General features: G+C 47.1%; 2 protein-coding genes across 2 annotated transcripts in view; both read right to left on the bottom strand.

Moving 5' to 3' along the window:
• cacna1aa (calcium channel, voltage-dependent, P/Q type, alpha 1A subunit, a) overlaps positions 1–18,962 on the bottom strand; it is a 62,792-nt gene extending 43,830 nt beyond the window's left edge. Inside the window, exons 1-18 of the mRNA XM_047037615.1 lie at positions 18,796–18,962; positions 9,206–9,297; positions 8,792–8,944; positions 8,270–8,457; positions 6,782–6,885; positions 6,107–6,222; positions 5,805–5,861; positions 5,582–5,668; positions 5,277–5,483; positions 4,959–5,071; positions 4,641–4,753; positions 4,374–4,505; positions 3,985–4,057; positions 3,605–3,722; positions 3,242–3,309; positions 2,974–3,080; positions 1,147–1,197; positions 66–234 (exon numbers count right to left, since the gene is read on the bottom strand). Of these exons, the coding sequence (XP_046893571.1) occupies positions 66–234; positions 1,147–1,197; positions 2,974–3,080; positions 3,242–3,309; positions 3,605–3,722; positions 3,985–4,057; positions 4,374–4,505; positions 4,641–4,753; positions 4,959–5,071; positions 5,277–5,483; positions 5,582–5,668; positions 5,805–5,861; positions 6,107–6,222; positions 6,782–6,885; positions 8,270–8,457; positions 8,792–8,918 (1,830 nt within the window). The 5' untranslated portion in view covers positions 8,919–8,944; positions 9,206–9,297; positions 18,796–18,962. The remainder of the gene's footprint in view (positions 1–65; positions 235–1,146; positions 1,198–2,973; positions 3,081–3,241; positions 3,310–3,604; positions 3,723–3,984; positions 4,058–4,373; positions 4,506–4,640; positions 4,754–4,958; positions 5,072–5,276; positions 5,484–5,581; positions 5,669–5,804; positions 5,862–6,106; positions 6,223–6,781; positions 6,886–8,269; positions 8,458–8,791; positions 8,945–9,205; positions 9,298–18,795) is intronic.
• Positions 18,963–19,590: 628 nt separating this feature from the next.
• Positions 19,591–20,047, bottom strand: LOC124479453 (voltage-dependent P/Q-type calcium channel subunit alpha-1A-like). The gene is made up of 2 exons (XM_047038201.1): positions 19,948–20,047; positions 19,591–19,734 (listed from the first exon to the last, which is right to left on the bottom strand). Exons 1-2 carry the CDS (start codon positions 20,038–20,040, stop codon positions 19,591–19,593), a joined length of 237 nt encoding a protein of 78 aa, XP_046894157.1. The 5' UTR covers positions 20,041–20,047.
• Between the last annotated feature and the right edge of the window lie 1,570 nt (positions 20,048–21,617).

The raw sequence follows: 21,617 nt of genomic DNA, 5'->3' as shown, positions 1-21,617 counted from the left end.
CGTCACAACACCTAGAAACAACGAGGCAGCTACCCTCATCGCTCCACGAGCTTCCTCATATTTACCCCATCCGCCTCGCCCTCATTCCCCATCCTTTCCTTCCAGCTATCCTCGGGGTCCAGCTCGTTGAAGAGGGCCTCACGGCTGGTAACCAGAGTCTGTTTCCTCAGCTCTTTGGTGCGCTGCTCCCACACCGACTTGTTGCTCCCCCTGTGGTTCTTCTGCTGTTCCTTACTGCCAGGAGGAGGGCACGTGGGGAGGAGGGGGGGGGGGGGGGGGTGAAGAGACAGGTGAAAGGTGAGAGAAAGGTGGAAAAACGGGGGGAAGAGAGTACAGGGGAGTAGAGGGGTAAGAGGGGGAGGGCAGGGTCCCAAAACGTGTCAAATGAAAGGCGGTTTGAGTTGTGAGGGGAAATGGAAGAGGAGGAGAGGAAGAATAAGAATGGTTGGGTGGAGGTTAAGAGAAGGTCAAATCCCTGGTTGGTATTTGAGCATTAAAGACACATACACATGATCCCACACATACACGTACCTACACAAACACACACACACTTGGTACATGTACAGTAAACACACGGTCAACAGACATAAGTACGAGCAAATACACAAACAAACACAGTTATGCCCACACACACATTGGTAAAGGGGCACTTTGCTGGACCTAAAGAGCTGACACAGACTGAGTGGTGTATGGCCAAGCACAGTTTTCCAAAGCAGAGGCCGGAGAACCCCACTTTGGGAAACCCCCCGGGGCACAAGATGGAGGATGACACAGAGGCAGGATCAGGATTGGTACATACGGTAGTCTATGAGGAACCCTCACCCCGAAACATCCCAAAGAAAGAGCCAAAATGGAGTCCTCAACAAAACGCCCTTAAATGGAAGTTCAAAATGGCTTCCCCTTTCCCATTTCCTGTTATCACAGGGCCAACAGTCAACCACAGTAAAGCTGCAGCCATACTGCGAGGCACAGCCAACAGAATCATACGCAAAAGAAGCCAACTCAGATACAACGATAAAAGCAAGGGGGAGGAATACTCTACTGAGTCAAAGGGAAAACGTAAAGGGAACTCAAGGAAATGGGCGGTGTGAAGGAGGAAAGGAAAGCAGGAGAAAGGAAACAGAACGAGTATAAATGAATAAATACCAGTCCAGAAAGGGGTCGGAATCGGTGTGAGACTCACTGTGTACTTTGTTGCTGAGGAGGGAAACAGGTGGTGAGTGAGATGGCACAGAGAACACACACCACCAACACACACCAGCAACACACACCACCATCTCACCTCAACCCCCAACACTCAACTCAACATTCATCGAACTCTGACCTTACATCAACCCTTGCAGCAACATGACATCTGTTTTAACCCAGTGTTAACCTGAATTTAACATCAAGTTAACGTGGCTCTAACTCAACCACGGTTTCGTGACCTCTGAGCATGCTGTTACCTCAACCTAACACACTGTTTACCTGTAAATCTCAATCTAGCTCAAACCTTATCTCGTCAAGCCTCATTTCAGAGTGGACCAAAACCAGTTGGCCTCAGTCTCTCTAAATAAATTGTATCTATTAAACAGATAGTTGCACTACATTTACCACTGCTTTTCCAGTTATATACATTACATATCTACTTATCAACCAGGATTAATGCCCACTCTATCAAGATACACAATTTATTTCTATATCTTACCATACACAATTTCATCCTTTGCTACTCTCCCCCCCCCCCCCCCCCCCCCCCCCCCCCAACCCAATGTCTCTCCCACTATTCGTTCCCTCAATTCACACAGCATCATCAGACAACAGCAACAACACCTCACCTCACCCAGTAGGCCTGGCCTGCTCATGCTGTACTGCTGTTAGCTAAGATGAACTAAGAGTACACATTGTGCACAGGACATGCAATTCAATTCTAAAACAGTCATGCACTCTGGAGACACATGGTCGGTAGCTGACTTTACATAATCCCTTTTTCCCAAATGGAAAGTCCCTGGCCTCGGAGCTACTGACAAGATGGTTTGAGGTTTCAAACCCTCCTCGGACTCCATGGCAGGATTAGGGATATTTGGGGGATTTTCTGTGGCCCAATGGTGCACTGCTGGGAGTATGTCCTCAGTGTCTTGTTGGATCTATCTGCCTTTTATTCACTGTGCATCTCTGAAGGGTAGTCCAATTAGGGGCACCATGACCCATTCCCTGTATTCAGTGTACAAGGAGTTAAACTACCTCACTGACACCGGTTGGGATTTTCACACATGGATTGGATGCCAGGCACTGTTTAGTAATAGAGCAAAATCTGCTATTTAACAACACTGGAGGATTTCAGAGACATCTGTTGCATGTGTTTGTAGCTTTCATATACGCTGTAAGACGTCCATAAAAACAAAGACAAAACACAAGTCACATACCAACAAACATTTGAAGACAAGATCCAGTTGGGGATACAATATAAATGTGCCTGGATGTTCATTAAATATGGGGACGTTTCCATGTCGACTTGTGGAAGTCGTACTGGATGGAAAAAGGTTATTAACACTGACTATAACAGTGCTGGAGGTGTGTTTGTGTGTGTCTGTGTTTGTGTGTATGTGTGCATGCGTGTGTGTGTACACACTGGACACCATGTCTGTAACCATGAGAGGACGAAGAGAGCTGGATACCTCTATACAGAGAGAAAAAGATCAAAGATGCTGTGTTTCCTACTGACTCATATCAAAGACTGTGTGTGTGTTAACATGTGTGCATGTGCGTGCATTTGTATGTTTCTCTGTTATGGACTTGGTTGATTGAACAGTGAATACAGACACTGGCGACTAAGAGACACCAAGAGAAGCAGAGTAGAAGAGAGAGATAGGAAGAGCGAGAAAGAGAGAGAGACATATATACATAGAGAGAGACAGAGAGATAGAAAGAGGGAGAGTTGGAAAAAGCAAGAGAGAGAAAGAGACGGAGAGAGAGAGGGAATGGGAAACTCACGCTGCGATAGTGAGGTTGGCAGCAGACAGGGGGCTAACTTCAGCCACCTCCTTGGCCTTTTGCAGGGCAATCTTCTTACTCGCAGCCTTCTCCTCATCCTGCTCGTCCTGGAGATGGAAGAAGAGAGGAAGTGAGATGGAGAAAGGGAGTATAGACAGGAATACAAGCGATCACATGACTTCAACACTCCTTTCGCTGGATAGACTGAGGCGGACTGTACGAATACACATGAGCTTGCTAAAATGAGTTCCTTAATTAGGTCAGGTACCTTAGTCAGTTCCTGTGCGTTGGCCAGATTGTCCACAGCGATGGCCAAGAACACATTTAGCAGGGTGTCTGAAAACAAAGTTAAAGCAGAGTACACACACCCAGAATGTGTGCAGGCTCATAGCCAGCCTAGTGGAAGGAGAGGTTTTGTGGACTGTTTTGCAGTATTTCCCCTCATTTTATATTTACATTTGGTAAAAAATTATAATTTGGACCTTTGGCAGTGTGGGGAGAAGGAGGAGCTGGTGTGTGTGTGTGAGCACAATGACGATGTACGCCTGCGTACGTGCTTACGTTTGTGTGTTAGTACAGTGTGCACGGTTGAGTGTGTGTAGCTGAGTGTGTGCGCGTGCGTGGAGGATACAGTTGCCGAAGAGTGTGAGCACGATGAAGAAGATGGAGAAGACCATGCCCTTGTTGACCCCTCCCTGAGACTCGATCCCGTCATACATCACCATGTTCCAATCCTCTCCTGTCAGGATCTGCCAGACACAAACACACAACCCTCAACGCGTCAGCCCACACACATACAGATAGACGAGCAAACACAGACCAAACACTGGACAATACTGTCATATATATATATATATATACGGCACTCTATTCTATTCTATTCTTTCTATTATTTCTATTATCTATTCTATTATTACACTCTATTCTTCCCCTCTTCTAGTCTTCCGCCCCCTCGCTCTCCTCCATTCTCTCCGTCTCTCTATCCCATTCCCTCCCGCCTTCCTCACTCACCTGAAACACTGTCATTATTGCTGCAGGGAAGGTATCAAAGTTTGTCGGAGGAGTTCCAGCTTCAAAATTAAACCTGGATGGAGAGAGAACGAGAGAGGTGGGGGAGTGGGGGTGGGGGGGAAAGAGGATCGTAAGAGAGACGACGGTAAGGAAGGAACCAGAAAAGGAAAAGAGGTACAGAGGGTAAACGTAGAGGAGATAAAGACAAAGAGAAAGGGATGGGAGGAGCCGAGAGGGAGGGAGAGGTAAAGACAGAGGGCGATACGGTGAGCAGGAGAGAGGGAGAGAGATACGGCACAGATAGATAAATAGAAAGCAGGAGAGACAAACAAGGTCGTGGGAGATGGATAAGAGAAGCAGGAAAGGGGGGCGAGGAGAAAGACACTGACTGTCCCCCGAAGAGCTGCATGCCAAGCAGGGCGAAGACCACAATGAAGAGGAAGAGCAGGAACAGCAAGCTGATGATGGACTTCATGGAGTTGAGCAGAGACACCACCAGGTTTCTCAGAGAGGCCCAGTACCTGGTAAAGACAGAGAGAAAGGGGGATGGGAGATGAAGGGTGCAAGGGTAATTCATTAAGTCAGTAATATGACTCAGATTTTGATTAATAGTACAGACAGACAGGCAGACACATAGACAGATATGGCAGACTTACTTGGTGACTTTGAAGATTCTCAGTAACCTAAGAGCTCGCAGCACACTGATGCCAAAGGAGGTTCCTGGCTGGATGATGGACCAGAGCACCTCGAATATGCTGCCACAGATCACCTGTCACACGCACACAAAGACACACATATATCCGTTGATGTACTTTTACTTCTATGATATTTGGCAAAATACTCTGATGTCTGAGTGTGTTCATGTCTGTATGTGTGCAGGGGGGCCTGAGTGATAGTGTACGTGTGTGAGTGTATATGTGTGTGTGTGTATGTGTGTGTGTGCTTGTGTTGGCTGTGTTTATTACAAGACTCACAATGCAGTCAAAGCAGTTGAAGGACGAGTTAAGGTAAGCCTGCTTGCCCAGTCCATACATCTTTACACACATCTCCGACATGAAGATACCCAAGAATATGAACTCAGCAAAGTCTGGAAGCACAAGCAGGGGAGGGGGAAGAGATGAAGGGAGCCGACAGGGAAAGGACAGAGAGAAGGAGAAAAAGAAGGAGGTGGAAAAAGGGAAACGAGAGAAAGCAGACAGAAGGTTCACGGAAGGTCGAAAATCGGGCAAAGAGAGCCAACCGAACACGAGTGACACTCGTGCTCTCCATTTCCTGACTGTCTATACACTCACAGAGGAAGTCAGAGAGGGGCTCGGGTTGGTCGTAGTGTACCACGGCCACGCACAGGGTGTTGAGGCCCACCAGACACAGCACGGTCCAGTAGAAGGCCTGGGTCTTCACGATGTGGCGGATGAAGAAGCGCAGACGACGCTCCCGCTTGTGGAAGTCGGAGCCTTCCAGCTTGGAGCTCTTCAGGCTGGCCCTGGCAAAGGGTGAGCCTGGGCGGTGTGGAGGTTGGAGGGGGTCAGGTCAACTGCCGTTGTACGGTAGGACGTATGTGTGTGTTGTGCTCTGTGTGTGTGTGCATGTGTCTTACCCACGGCCAAGTCTCCCTCCCCTTCCTCTGGGTTCAGTAGCTCAGTTTTGTTCTTGTGGTTCTTCATGGTGGGTCTCCTACGGGAGCCTAGAGAGGACACACAGCACACTGTGCTTATGGCCAAACAGGAATAACATAAACCTCCAATTGAAATAAAAATACAACCTCCCCCCCCACACACACACACAGACCCACACACACACAGACACACATTGATAAATACCATCAAAGGGCATCCGATCATCACCATCATTGTCATCATCTGCCAAGATGACCTCTTCTAAAGAAAACACAAAGCAAGCATACCGTAGACGTCAATCATACACCCGTTACTGCGAGTGCCATGGTATACAATCAGAAGACATGACATCAACTACATGCACGAGCATTCGAGAAGCGACAGAAAATACATGGAGCTGACTCCTGTTGCTCCTAGGGCATGTCAGGGTGTGGTAATCAAAGGCAGGGTTTTACAGTAGAACTATGTGAAATCATACACATCAGGTCACTGACAGATGTCCATACCTGCTTTGCAGATCCACTCCAGGTATCCATTGAGCTCTCTCTCTATCTGCTGCTGTCTCCGAAGTTTCAGAAACTCACTTCTGTTCTCTACACGCTCTCTCTCTTTGGCAAACTCCCTGGGGTCCACAGACACACACACATTCACAAGCAGGCAAAGAGCACAGGTACACACGCAATTACGTAATAAAAACATTTTAATAATGGCTAACATATGAGACGGGGTACAGAGACACATACATGACATGACACAAATGACACACTCGCTGACAAGAACACAAACACATACACGCAAGAAGACATGACGTGTATGCTGCCCCACAGGCAAAGATCAGAGTGCCAGCCAGACTACCAAACAATAAGTAGAAAGCAGACAAACAACTGGACAAATTTGCAACCATTCTGCTAAAAAGACTGACAGACAAACAGACAGAGTCAATCAGTCAGAACCAGGCAACCAGACAGACAGGCAGACAGCTAGAAGACATACAGACAGGCAGACATACATACATACAGACAGACAGACAGACAGACAGACAGACAGACAGACAGACAGACAGACAGACAGACAGACAGACAGACAGACAGAAAAACAAACAGGAGGACAGACAGACAGACAGAAAGAAAGAAAGGACAAACAGACAGACGGACAGACAGACAGACAGACAGAAGACATACCCTGAGAGGACACCCAGCACCAGGTTGAGCATGAAGAAGGAGCCGATGATGATGAGAGGGATGAAGTACATCCAGTTCCACGAGCTCCCTGAGGCATCATTGCTCTGCAAATACCCCCCCACACACACACACACCGTAAGTTAGTCAGTCAGTGTGATCAATGTATCAAACTTTTTGACACTGATGAACAATCATCTGGTTGACAAGAAACATCCATTGCTAGTTTGCCAGTGTAGTCCATAGTCTGTGTAGACTGGGAATAGAAACTAATGCCAACGTGCCACCATGTCTGCCACCTCAACTCTAAACAGTCAACAAGTCGTGATGATCACTGTCTATCTGTCATATCTCTCTTGTCACTCCATTCCTTCTCTTTCATTTTCCCCTTCCCTGTCCCCCTTTCCTTCAATACCTCTCTCATTACACAAATCTCCTCCCCAAATGACCTTACCAAGCGACAAAATTGCCATCCCCCAATCCTTCTCTTTTTCATTAATCCCCTTCCCTCTCTCTGCATGTTAGTTGGCTTTGCTGTCGTGCTGTTCCGAGTGTACTGCAGCTTTTTTCTCCATTAAACTTTCATCGCGTTCTTCCACAGCAGCTGCAAGAATAACTCTGACTGAACAGCCCCGTTAAATATAGAGAAGCACGGAGAGGTCCTGATGGGGGGGGAGGTGTATGGGGTGTGGTGAGGATGGAGGGAATACTGGGGGTGAGAGAGAGAAGGGGTAAGGGAGTGGAACAGGCTTATTGAGACTGGGTGAGGAGGGAGACAGAGAGCTAAATGGAGAAAGGGAAAAACAGAGAGCATGAGAGAGTGAGAAAATCAGGTGGGATGGAATGGGGAGAGTCCTCAGAGCCGGTCGTGGACGGACTATGCCCAACACACTGCGACTACCCTCGTCCTCATGCCTCTCGTCTCCATAGCTACCGTTGCCAGTGGCAGCAGGGCACTGTTGAAGTCTTGCGTGTTATTGGCACACATAAAGTGAGACAGCCCCTACTTGGGAACATGCATACTGTAATATACTGCAGGAGTACATCATGCTATGTGGCCATCAAGCCTTTGTGGCGACAAGTCTTTGTCAATTATGTTTATACATCTCTATTGATAGTTCCAGTACCATCAGAACCAATGAAAACAAGTCAGAATAATGTAGTCAGTTGCCAAACTCATTGTCTACCTGTATATTTGTCTTGACATGCTTCTTTAGAGAACCACTCGAAAGTCTAAATAGTTTGCACAATGAACACAAATACAGATGAGAGGCAGAAGCGAAACATCAAGCTTTGGTAAATGAAAGCCCTGAGACCTAAAGCATGTACCTTGGACCTCACAACTACACGTGTCAAGCTTAAACTTGGACTTCTACGGTTCCGTCATGTTTACCCGTACGCAAAGTGTCACTGTGTTACAGCGTTTCTTATCGCCCCTGTAACTCTCGACACAGATTTGAACCAGGACACCTTCTCAGGTGGAGCACTCACGTAGTAGAGCAGGTCGGTCCAGCCCTCCATGGTGATGCACTGGAACACGGTGAGCACGGCAAACAGGATGTTGTCAAACTGCGTGATGCCGTAGTTGGGCCCCAACCAGTACTGTCGACACGTCGTCCCGTTGGGACACAGCCTGGCCGGGGCCTCCGTCCCACATGGGAACTCCTCCCGGATCTCACCTGCGATGGGAGGACAGGAAGCGGAGGACGAGACGAGGGATGGTGAGGAGGTACAGGTGAAGAGCGACTCGGAGAGCGTGAAACGACTTTGGCTGGTGGAAGGATCTAATCGTCTGTGGCTTATTTGGCTTTTTTGAATCCACAGACGGTGGTTTCACGTCCACGTTCTGCTCCTTTTTGACTGGCAGTGTCCGTCGCTTTCTGATTTCCAATAACGCAGAACTACCTACATATCTGAATGGTAAATGATTGTGGAACACCTTGATGTGAATAATGGCCTGGGAACAGCCAGGGCCACACAGACACACACACCCACATACATATCCACACTCACCTGTATAGCTGTCAAAGCAGGTGGTGTGGAATTTGCCCATGTAGAACTCCAGGCCTATGATAGCAAACATGAGGATGGCGAAGAAGAGCAGCAGGCCGATCTGCAGCAGGGGGATCATAGCCTTCATGATTGACTTGAGCACCACCTGGAGGCCTGGAAGACAAAGCACACTTTGAATTGACCGTTTCACAGCACTTACTGGGGCCAGTGGGATATACTGCACAGTATATTGTTAAAATGTGAGGTGGTGTTGAAATAGCAAAAATGAAGACACAGAACTTATACTGTTTCATGTGTTCTCCAATTGAAGGAAAAAATACATGAATCAATCCAATATGTGTACAGTGCATGTGTGTGTGTGTGTGTGTGTGTGTGTGTGTGTGTGTGTAAGGTCCGGGTGGTCGTTGTACTTACTGGGAATCCCAGACACCAGTTTAAGGGGTCTCAGCACACGGACTGCTCTGAGGGTTCGCAGGTCAAAGTCTGACCCTATCGTAGACAGGATCCTGCGCAGAACAAGAGACAGTGGAGAGGGGAGGGAAGGAAACAATATAAGTACATGTAGCCCTTGAAAAACACAAACATAACGGATGACTAGCACCAGACAATCAATGTCTACAGCACCTTTGGACAACAGCATGTGTCAGTCAGTCACTCTAATCACTGTTGTGCTTGAGTGGGAGGAACCCCCCAGGATCATTATTGAGTGAATACTGTATGTGAATGCATGAATGAGCTGGGAGATAATCAATACAGCAGGCAGGGAAGTGGATAGAGGAATGGATTAGTAAGACAGACATGGTGAGGAAACAGAGCCAGAGAGCTGAGAGTGAGAGAGAGAGAGAGAGAGAGAGAGAGAGAGAGAGAGAGAGAGAGAGAGAGAGACAGAGGGGGGGGTGAAGAGAGACAAGGGGCGTAGTTTGGCCCTGCTGCATTGACTGAGAGGAGTAGCTGCTGCTTAGTAAGAGAAAGAGGCAGAGCAGGAGAGAGAGAGAGAGAGAGAGAGAGAGAGAGAGAGAGAGAGAGAGAGAGAGAGAGAGAGAGTGGAGTGGAGTGGAGGGGGAGGCAGGATGTGTGAGAAAGAGGGTTGCTGACTGGCTTTTTTCGATGCCCATCTTTATTCCTCCTATTTATAAACCCACTCTCTATCTCAGAGCCATGGTCACAGTCAGTTTGGCAGAGCTCTACTCAGCACACAGCGCCACACTCACACACACGCACGCGCGCACACGCACACACACACACGCACACACACACAGACAGATATACACGTAGGCTGAGATTTCTTGACAAGATAGTGTGTGTGTACGTATGAAGGTGTAGATGCTCCCTGACACTGCCTGGCTTCCAGTCATCCTCCCGTCTGACGCACACTGTGAATCATCAAATTGTTCCACCCGCTCCTCTCTATGCTAGAAGAGACACAACCAGTCCAGGTCTAGAGTACACCCTAGTGATCAGGACCAGGTCTACAACACACCCTAGTAATAAGGACCAGGTCTAGAACACAACATAATAGACAGACTAGACCTAGTACCCAGTCTAATATTCAGGACCAGGTCTAGAACACACCATTGTAGACAGGACCAGGTCTAGAATCCAGCCTAGAAATCCTGAAAAGGTCCACAATACATCCTTGTAGACAGATCAAGTCTTGAACACAGCCTAATAATCAGGACCAGATTTAGAACATACCGTATTAGACAGGACCAGGTCTAGAACCCAGCCTTGAAATCCGGAAAAGGTCCAGAATACATCCTAGTAGACAGATCAATTATAGAACACAGCCTAATAATCAGGACCAGGTCTAGAACACACCCTAGTAGACAGATCAGGTCTAAAACACACCCTAGTAAGACCAGGTCTAGAACACAGCCTTGATAAGTTCAGGTCAGGTTTTACATTAGATTTACATGATTTTACATGAGCAACTGCTTCTCTCAAGGTGTCAGTGCAGTCCAAGTATTTCATAAGAATTGCATTGCATTCTTTTCATAAGAAAAGATGCACCACACCAGTTTCCAGTGAAACAGGAAATTCAGGACGAATGGCTCCTAAACCAGTACGTTCCCTGCTCCAATCACCGGAGTAAACTGGATCCGGTGCAGCCTTGTTGACTCGTACCTTAGGGTACTGTTTACAATGTTCTTTGTGCAACATTGGCACCTGTACTCCACCCTCTGCATGACTGGAATACTGGAAGACCCAAGCAGAGTCCGACAGTAGAACCGGCTGAATCCCAGCCCAGCACAAGCACATCAATGGGAAAGCCCCCTAAGAGCCACCCTCTGAAACAAACCCAACTCAGCGTTTGTGTGTGGGGGTCTACATGGGAGCTCGCAAGCGGTTACCTTCGTTGATGGTCTGGGAGACACACACACACCAGGGAAGGAAGGGATCGAGGGGAAGGAGGAAAGCAAGGGAAGGAGAGGAAGGAGGGGAAGTGAGTAGAGAGGAAGCAGCGAAGGGGGGAGAGGCATGGGCATGTGGAGGATGGAGGTGCCAGTTTGTCAGCCCAGGGGGAGCCATGGTGACGCAGGGTGGGATATTGAGGTTAGAGTCAGGAATTCACACCCACATACTGTCTATGTGCGTGTGTTTGTGTGTGTGTGTGTGTGTGTGTGAGGGGACTGTTAACAGTGATGACAGCAAAGGCCTCTACTGGGATTCACCTGCCAATCTGCTATTGAGCAGCATAGGTGTGCATTTGTGAGTGGTATGCGAGATAGAGACAGAGAGACAGAGGACGGAGGTAGAGAGAGGGTGAAAGAGAGAGAGGGAGGGTGAAAGAGAGATAGAGAGAGGGAGGGAATAAGAGAAGTAGAGAGAGGAACAAGAAGAAGGGGGAAATATAGGCAAAAGAGTGGTAAAGAAAAATAGCTTGTTTTCAGAAACAATACTTTAATAGAGGGGACGATAACGAGATGATCATGATGAGTGATGCTAATGATGATCCTGACGATGAAGGCGCTGATGTACAGGTCAGCTGTTTCACTTCGCGGCACCTTAAAAAGCGATACCCTCATTCACACCGTTTCCACGGTTACTAGCCCCTTCTCATTCATAACTGTTTCCATGGCAACAGGGACCTTGGCTCATTGATAGAATCTCAGTATCACCCTGGTAACGAGGCCAAGGGAGGAGCTTGATTGATGTTTTTGTTTGTCACTTTCCATTAAAGGTATCAAAACATGTTCGTACATAGCACATAAACACAAACGCACACACCCACATTGACAAACACACGCCTGGGACACGGGTGAATTCCTAAATACATATTGTGGTGTGGAAACATCTGTTTTCACGCGAGCCGCACACACGGCAACGTCAAAACTAACCTTGCACGTACGGTTCTAACCCCGCGTGTGGACTACACCTCACACGCTATGAACAGTCACACACACACTTGATATGATGCCATGACTATGTACAGTGTATATTGTCTGAACGTTTTTGTTGATGTCATTAAGGACATGAAATTAAATCATGCAGACACGGACAGTGTGTCCACACACATATACAGCAAGTGCACACACACAGACACATCTACACGATCCAACTTGTAAGACTTTTTGATAATGTATGTTTTCCCCTCTGTCTCCTGTCTGGCCTTCCCCCTCATATCTGGTTTTCTTCCCCCTCTGTATTGCTGCTCTCAGCGGTAAAAGAGCTGTCAGCTGCCCATCCAACTCACTGACTCCCTCCCTCCTGTCCCCCCCCCTCCCTTTCCCCCTCTCTCCCGTTTCACTGTCCTTCTTCTTATTCTCTCTCGCCCCTCTGTTTTGGACGGAATAGCTGAACCGAAAATTGCGATTGGAGCAGAAGAGAAAACGGGCCGTACGTGAGAACGGCCCGGGACGAAAGACATCTTGTCCTTTGGCAACACGAACTGTGTGAGTCAGACAGAAAGCAACATTAGATGCATTCTCCTTCAGCGTAGACATAATTGATCTCACTGTCTTTCAGATTCCCCCATGCTCTCCTTCCTTTCCTCCTTTTTTGCATTTCCCCCCCCCCCCTACCTAAAAGGTCAAAATATCTATCAATCCAGGAAGTTGGAGATATTCTTCAGGTCATTCCGAACCTATGTTGTTGATGAGTTAATAATTAGCTTTTACTTTCCAACCAGTCCTCCATCTCTTTCATCATTCCTTCCTGACACCTGATCTGGTTTGTGAGACGGGGGGAAGGAGAGTAGATGGGACAACCAAACGAAGAGTCTTCGAACCAATAATCAATGCCACTGATATAGTGGGGCTGGAACATGCTTGGTAGCAAAAAATACTTACAGTATGCAATGAACTGCAAACACACTTACACTCATGCACACTTGGGTAATGGGACTGTGTAGTCATGTGTACAGGAGTAGAGGAGGTCTTGGAAGGGTCTGGGGGGGGGGGGGGGGGAAGGGGGGGGGAGAAAGAGGCAATGTGAAAGAGGAAATGTGTGTTTAGAAAGGCTGCTGCAATGGAACCGACCAGTGTGTGTCTGCCTGTGCATTTATGAAAAAGAGAGTCTAAAGAGAGGGACTGAGAGAGTGACAGTGTGTGAGTTTGTGTGTGTGTTTTCCCTGGTCATTGTATTATCAAAGAGCCAAGGGAGAGAAGGGCAGAAAGGGCAGCTGCATTTCATCTTCAAAGAGCACTGCTGCTGAAAGACACCAACCATACACACCACAGCTGGCTACCTCGAGTGTGTGTGTCTATCTATCTATCTATCTATCTATCTCTGTCTGTCTGTCTGTCTGTCTGTCTGTCTGTCTGTCTGTCTGTCTGTCTGTCTGTCTGTCTGTCTGTCTGTCTGTCTGTCTGTCTGTCTGTCTGTCTGCCTGCCTGCCTGTCTGTCTGTCTGTCTGTCTGTCTGTCTATCTATCTATCTATCTATGTCTATCCATCTCTGTCTGTCTGTCTGTCTATCTATCTATCCATCCAGGGATCCATATTGAAAGAGAGACATAATGAGAGAGGGAGAGAGAATGAGTGAGAGAATAAGAGAAAGAGGGGGGGACACAGAGAGAAAGCGAGAGAGGGGAGAGAGCTCCTGTGTCTCAAGGCTGTATGGGATGATTGATCATCTGCAGCAGTGAAAAACAGGTTACTGCAGTAGCAGCACACGCACACACTCCCCCTCCCATTGGCTTGCTCCGCTTCTCTTTCTCCCCCTCTCTTCTTTCCTCTCCCTCTTACTCTCTCCCTCTCTCTTGCCAGCAGCTTGCTTCGTCTCTCCCCCCCGTGTTCGTCCTTCCTCTTCCTTTTCATCTTCCTTCTCTACCTTCTGTCCCCTGCTTACTCTCTCCATTACAGTAAACAGCTATCTTTTTTGCCATGTTCCTCTTGGCCTTCTCCATCTCATCCTTCCCTTTGCTGATTTCTACCGGTAGATTACTGGCGCTGCTGCCGTCCTCGCTCTTTTCTCTCCAAACGTCAACCGTTGCATTCCAACCTTAAGTCGGGGATGCGATTCCTCCCGTCCCGCACCTCTCTGCCCCTGCCCACCGTGCCCCTTCCTGTCCCCCATCCCCTCTTCTCTCTACGAGGCCTGAGGAACGGGACAACCTACGGCGCTCGCCCAGTCCGTTGCTGCCCCCGAACCACCCTCTCTCCCTCTCTGTCTCCCTCTCCGTCACGCCTATCCCCCATTGTTGTCTCCCTGCGACTATCAGATTTCCTATATTCTTCAAATATTCTCTTACGTTAAAAAAACTGAACACAGTTTGACGTACCGGAGCCTCTAACAAGACACGAAACGGATACAAACGTTGGCCACAAAGCCTAATCCTTTTTTCTTTCTTTACATTTATTTCTATCCTCCTCTCTGCTCTGTCTGTCTCTCCACATTGGACCAGAGCAGGTTTCAGAGTCAGTGCTATGTAAGATGTAGAGACAGAACGTCACAAGGAGTCCAGCTCACCATGTCTTCACTGACTAACAGAGAGATACAGAAAGACGAGAGAGAGGAGGGGAGAAGATGAGATACTCCACTCTATGGTGCTCCTGCATGTCAGCAATGGTGAACAAGCATGTTTACGTGACCTTTGCACCCCCTACCACTTGCACACACACACAGACGCCAACGCACACAGACAGGAACGCACATGCACACTAACATTGTACCACTGTTTTCTGTCGTATGTAATGTAAGAACAATGGGCCTCATTCACCAAATGTTCTAACGAACAAATTTGTTGTCAAACCCCACTTACGCAGTTTTCACGAAGATTCTGGCATTCACCAATGTTTTCTTATTTGGGATTTGTTCTAGGTAAGAACAGAATTTACGCACATCCAAGAGCACTCTTACGCACAATTGAGAGCTGACATGTTTGCACAAAATAAGTAGTTATACCTTTTTCGTCCGTTCTATTTTAAAATTGAATATTTCTCTCCTTTATAATTTTCCAACTAATAATTTTCAAAATGTTACCATTTTGTTTTTTTTGTTTTACGTAATAAATACACACTACACTTACACTTCTGCTCATTTGTAAAGCAGCTATTACTGTAACACATTTCTTGTTGCTTTGACACAAAATGCATTGAGTAAATACACATTTTAAATGCTTTAACTTCTTTTACACGCAAGCTCAACCAAGACCAAAACAATCGATTTTCACTGCCCAATTTACCAATGCTGTCACACTGTCAGCAAAACAGATAACATCATGTTCAAAACCTAAATTATTGGCTAAAGTCAAAGTGAACAGCTGTTTATATTGTAAATTGAAAGAGAAATATATCCCCTGTATTTTATTCCATTGCTACTGAGAAACAGCTGAAGTTATGCCAGTACTGTACATCACAGCTGATTCCCAACTAGGAAACACTCAGGTGTTGAGGTTCTTTCAATTGCATGACCATATGGTATAGACAGTAAAGAGGACCTCTTTGGGCTGATCCGGTGTGGAAAAAGAACAATATAGAGCAACACGAAGAAAGTAAGACTACAGTAATACCTGCACAAGGGAGAGGAAGAAAAGTACCAGACAAGGGAGAGGAAGACAAGTACCAGGACAAGGGAGAGGAAGACAAGTATCAGGACAAGGGAGAGGAAGACAAGTATCAGGACAAGGGAGAGGAAGACAAGTACCAGGACAAGGGAGAGGAGTGGGACAAGGGAGAGGAATTAGAATACGTGGTGGCGCTCAGAAGGGCCAGAGCTAGGGTAATACTGCAAATGGAAGCTATATTGCATATTTCTTGTTCTGTTGCAAATGAAGCCTTTACTGCAGCAATTATGTTGTGTCTTCTTTTTTTTTCAATACAGTAACCGTACATTCTATAAAGCTACTCTGAGATGGGTCATTCAAAAAACTGTAAACTGGCCTTGCTTTGCCTTCAATTAAAATCAATTATATTACTGTCACAGGGAACTTCGCCATCAAATAATAAGTGACTTATCACTGTATTTATAGACCCAAAGTAGGCTTATTTCGCACACTAGGACTACACCACACTGGCGCATTTACAGTATTGCTGCTGCAAAATGTTGCAGATCGTTCCCTGAGGAGGGATCACATCTTCCTTGACCATACCGATTTATTTGCAGAGAGCGACGAGTAGGCTACCTGTTGGAACACTTTAGGCTACCAAGAGCAGTCCTTATGGATATTTGTAACAGTCAACTGATTTCTAGGCTATGTTTTTATTGCTTAAGAATTCAGATTACGTAAAGTTAAACCATTTGTTTTTTCACTTCATCAGTTCTGCGCACTTCTCCAGATAACTACAGCATTAACTGCATGAGTAATTGCATACCATGCATCGGTTTTATTTACTGCTTTGTATCCACAGCTGACGCTATTAAATATGATGTGTCGTTTGTTGCTAACTTCTTGCAGCTGTACCTCCACTTCAGAATTATTATTACGTTTTTCTGTCTTTTGTCGAGGCCTCCACCGTCTTTACCACGTTGTTTTGACATTTCTCTGAGTGTGCACACGGCCCTGCCATATCATGCCCTTTTATGGGAATTAACGGGGCGTTTACCTATGCTAAATAGGAGCAACGGGGCACGAGCTTTCAACTTACGAAATATTGGGATTCATCATTCTAAGAACACACCTGCGAACAGTTCTGCTGTTTAAGAACACTTCATAAATCACACGTAGATTTTTCTTATGAACTTTCTTAAGAACAAATCTAAGAAATAATTTAGGAAGATATTGCTGAATGAGGCCCATTGATCAGAAATCAGCTTCTCAAAGTTATTCAGAAAAAGAAACAGTGGATAGAGGACGGCAACGTAAAAAAAAAAGGATGAAGAGAGGAGAGAAGGAGGCTGCAGAGCGAGTCTGTAAAATGATAAAGAAAGCCCAGAGAGGCCATGAACAGAGGGGAGAAAATGAGGGAGAGGTAGAAAGAAATTCATGCACAAAGAGCACTCAGCCCCACAGCTGGAGGACATTTCGCTACAGAGAGAGGGGGGGGGGGGTAGGGAAAGGGAGAGAGACAAACACAGACAGAGAGAAAGCGAGAAGAGGGAGAGAGAGAGAGAGAGAGAGAGAGAGAGAGAGAGAGAGAGAGGGAGAAAAATTGAAAGAGAGGGAGAGATAATGAGAGAGGGAGGGAGAGAGTGGGGGAGAGGGGGAGAGAGAGATAATGCAAGAGAGAGAGAGACAGAGAGAAAGAGAGACCTCTTGTGTCTCAAGGCACAAGTGATGGAAATACTATCCATATGGTGTCTAAAACTAATGCATGGTTTAAAGCAGATTCCAGCACAGTAGAGAAATTGTGGCTTCAAAATCAAACGGAAAAGGAAAGAACCTTTATCTTATTTCCTGACCACTGTTGGCCACCCTGGACACCTACTTCTTCTTTTCCTATACCCCTCCTGTCACCTCTCTATCTGTCCACTCCTACCTCTCCATATCTCTCCCCCTCTCCCTCTCTTCTTCCATCTCCCCATACCTCTCTCTCACTTTCCCTGCCCTCCTCCATCTCCTCTCCCTCTCTTCCTCTCCTCCGCCCTCTCCCCTCCGTCCTCTCCTCTCCCTCTCCCTTTCCTCCACACACTCCTTTCCTCTCATCCTCCATCTCCTCTTCTTTGTCACCTTCTCTCTCTCTGTCTTTCTATCTCTCTCTCTCTCTCTCTCTGTTCCACCCTGTCCCTCTCCTCCTCCCTCTCCTCCTCCTTTCTCTTTCCCTCTGCTTCTCTCCTCTCCTCCTCCACTTCCTCTCGCTCTCCCACTCCTCTTTCCTCTCCTCCTCTTCTCGCTTTCCCTCTCCACTCCTCTGCCTCTAACTCTTCCCTCCTCCTCTCTCTCTCCTCCTTCCTCAGCCTGGCCCTCCTCCCTTTCCTCTTGTCTTCCTCCCTGGTGGGTTGACATTTGTTCGGTGCCCTGGCTGTGCCTCCCTGCAGCGCTGCTGTGATCCCAACTCTGTCTCTGTCTGGGTCGTCTCATTAGGGTTAGGGACCAGGGGAGAACACACACACACACTCACCACACACACACACACAACACTCATAAACCCCCACCACACACATGCAGTCAACATACACACACAAACACAATGTTATAGTTCAGTGGATGTCTGTATGTCAAATAGGGCTGTCACGATAACTACTTTTTCTTGTAAAATGTATTGCACCAAAATTAATTGCGATAAACGATATTATTGCACACACGTCAATTGTAATTTTCAGTCCATTATATGCCACTGATTACATAACTCCATCATCATCCCTTATTGTTTACAGCGTTAACAGGGCTACTTGGTTGGCGTTGCCTTTTCAGCTTGATATATACAAGGTGTGGCGTGAGAGCGTGTGAAAAGGTCGAAATGCGTGTCTCACGGCCAATGCGTGAGAGTTGGCAGCCCTGTGTTTGTCAAAAGTTTGCAGCATATTTGTAAATGCTGTTTTTTGACCGTGTTTAATGGCTGCATCTCGTTGGCAAAATAGCGAGTTACGCTATCCGTGAGTGTGCGCCATTTCGCGCTGTCACGTTTATATTTGCACTGTCGGGAAAAGGCATCTGTAACAGAACTGTATGGAAGACCCCTTACCAGCTCCAGCTGCAGTTTTTGTTCACAGGTTGAAAAACTGGGTGAGATAGTTATGAGTTGCTAGTTGAAATGTTAGGTTAGCTGCCTCTTTTCGTTTCCACTGTTTTTAAACAAAGTCGACATACCGGCTCGTTCACGTTAATTGGCTCTCATCTCATTCGGCTTAAAGACAAAATGTTCCCACACCGGAGCTGAAGATTGCGGCTTTGAAACCAAGTCAATTTGTAATTGTTCTTCCTAACTAGCTGTAGGTGTCACGAAACAGAACACTTTATAACACACTTTATATCACGCCTTCTCTTCACCTGTCGGTGTCCACTCTGTGTGTGTGGAGACGCTAGTTCCGCCTACGCTTTCGACACAGAAAGCAGACGAGATGACTGAGGCAGCGGGATCGACTAAAATGTTTGTGACATTTGTTCTTATGTAGAAATTAATATAATCATTTTTATTTTAAAAATGATCACTTGCAATATATCGCGGCACCAAAAATTATTGCACTAATTTCCATATACCGTGCGATAAGTCAATATTTTGACTATCGCGACAGGTTTGTCGGGCTGTAACTGAAATCCAGCAGTGTCCATGTAGTGACTGTGTTTATGTGTCTTGTCCTGACAGAAATATGTGAATGTATGTGGGTCTGTGTTCCTTCATAAGTCTATTGAGTATGGGTGTGCAAGGGACTGTTGAGTATGGGTGTGCAAGGGTTGCGTGGAGTTGTGTAATCCAAATGCGCAGGCCATAGTAGCACCTGCAAACGTTCTGTAGGTATTTGCGTCAACATATCAAAGCTCACCCTGTGAGTACAACTACGAAGTCCATGACGTTCCATCCGTTCCTCAAGTAGGAGTTCTTGTGGAAGGCGAAGCCCAGAGCCAAGATCTTGATACCCGACTCAAAACAGAAGATCCCAATGAAGTAGGGTTCTGTGTCATCCTGCAGACAGGGAGAGAACACAGAGGGAATATCTGTACGTGCGAGCATCTGTGTGTGTGTGTTTCTGAGTGTGTGCTTCTAAATGCGTGTGCGTGCATATGTGTGTGCGCGAGCATACATGTGTGTGCTTTGGAGTGCTTGTGCGTGCGTTTGCGCACACGTGTGTGTGTGTATGTGTGTGTGTGTGTGTGCGGGAGTGTGTGCATGGCTCACCAGGCGTTCGGACAGGGGGGTCTTATCTCCATCTGGGAGGTGCTGCTCCAGAGCCAGGACGATGCAGTTGGCAATGATGGTGGCCAGGATCATCCACTCAAAAGGAGTGAGGGAGCACGGTCAAGGAAGAAAACAGAGGGAAGGAAGGAAAAGAGAGAGGGGGGGGGGGGCTGCCCCTCACAGTCACATGACTAACCTGCTGCTCTTTCACAGGAGAGCAAGTATGGGTGAGCATGTAATATGTCTTATTCGAATGCATTTCATCACATTTTATTCCCCCAAATGTTTCAATGGGAAAGTGGGAGAGAGAGAGAAGAGAGAGCGAAAGGGTGGGAGGGGCGGGGGGCGGAAAAAGGAGGGGGAGGGGGGGCGGGCGGGCGCGCGCGGGCGGAGACGGGATAGTGTGAAGAAGTAAAGAGATAGATTTGAAAATGAAGAAAATCGAATTAGCAGCACCAGGCATTCAACCAGCTGTAGAGCAGCCCTCCAGCACTGGACTTGAACATTGCTGATGTTTAGTAAAAACACACACACACACTCACACGCAAGTACACACACGCACATAAACACACGCACACACACTCAAGGTCAGTAGTCAGCCAGCTGTTCCCAGTGTCTGGTTGAGGCAGTGGTGGGAAGATGTGTGTGTGTGTGTGTGCGAGTGTGTGTTGGTGGTGAAGTAATGGGTGCTGCAGGGCCCAAATATGAGTGAGTCAGACAGACACCAGGCATACCCCTAATGGCCCCATCATTAGCCTGTTACTCCCAGTACTGCATGTTTACACACACTGGCATAGCTACATATTCTACACACACACACACACAAAGATGTGCATATTTTGCACACACACGCACATACTGTATGGATGGATGTGAACATAAACACACACACACACAGTGATGACACATACGTTATCATTGGGCTGTTACTTATACGTTATGCGCTGACAAGATGTTTGAATGCAGCTGACTCGGACTACACACGCCCGCATGCCACACACACACACACACACACTGTGTAAAATATGCGTGGGTGAGGCCTGGCCCATGAGATTGATTGAATGCGACATCAACGTTTGTCTCTGTATACAGAGGGACTAGGGGCTAAGTTATACTAGCAGACAGAGAGAAAGAGACAGAAAGAGGGGGGGGGGTCTATCAGACTGTATATTTCACGCCCTTCGTCTATTTCTCCCCCGCTCTCCTTCTCTCCCTGTTCTGCTCCCTCTCCACGGTCCATCCTACTGCCTCTGCCTCCATCCATTTTCCTGTCTCGTTAAGGTCACATGGAGAAGAAAAACGGTGAGAGACGGAACGGGAGAGAGAACTTGGCATAAGAGAAAAGAAAGGAGGAGTGTGTGAATGTCCCTTTACATGTGAATATACACACGCACACATATGTGCTCTAATCATGACTAAAAGAGACTGTGGGGTTGGGCTAACTGGCTCTCTGGGGTTTGGTGATGCTTTGCCTTCAAGCTCTGCCCTGAGCCCGCTCTGTGTGTGTGTGTGTGTGTGTGTTTGTGTGTGTGTGGCCCAGCACTTATACTTAACACACATTAGAGAACCGAAGGCTCCACTCAATTAGCCTGCCTGCCCCCTAGCACTGTATGTGTGTGTGTGTGTGTGTGTGTGTGTGTGTGTGTGTGTGTGTGTGTGTGCTTCGAATG

Source organism: Hypomesus transpacificus, chromosome 17, assembly GCF_021917145.1.
Source record: "Hypomesus transpacificus isolate Combined female chromosome 17, fHypTra1, whole genome shotgun sequence".
NCBI lineage: Eukaryota > Metazoa > Chordata > Actinopteri > Osmeriformes > Osmeridae > Hypomesus > Hypomesus transpacificus.
The sequence above is the reverse complement of the archived record's forward strand: the minus strand, read 5'-3'. Positions and strand labels throughout refer to the sequence as shown.

What these genes read in the sequence shown, in the direction of transcription:
- LOC124479453 (XM_047038201.1), bottom strand. Translation starts at nt 20,040, where the DNA reads ATGATCCTGGCCACCATCATTGCCAACTGCATCGTCCTGGCTCTGGAG. An exon ending in CCCCCCTGTCCGAACGCCTG is followed by an intron (nt 19,735 to 19,947) that starts GTGAGCCATGCA and finishes CCCTGTCTGCAG; the next exon opens with GATGACACAGAACCCTACTT.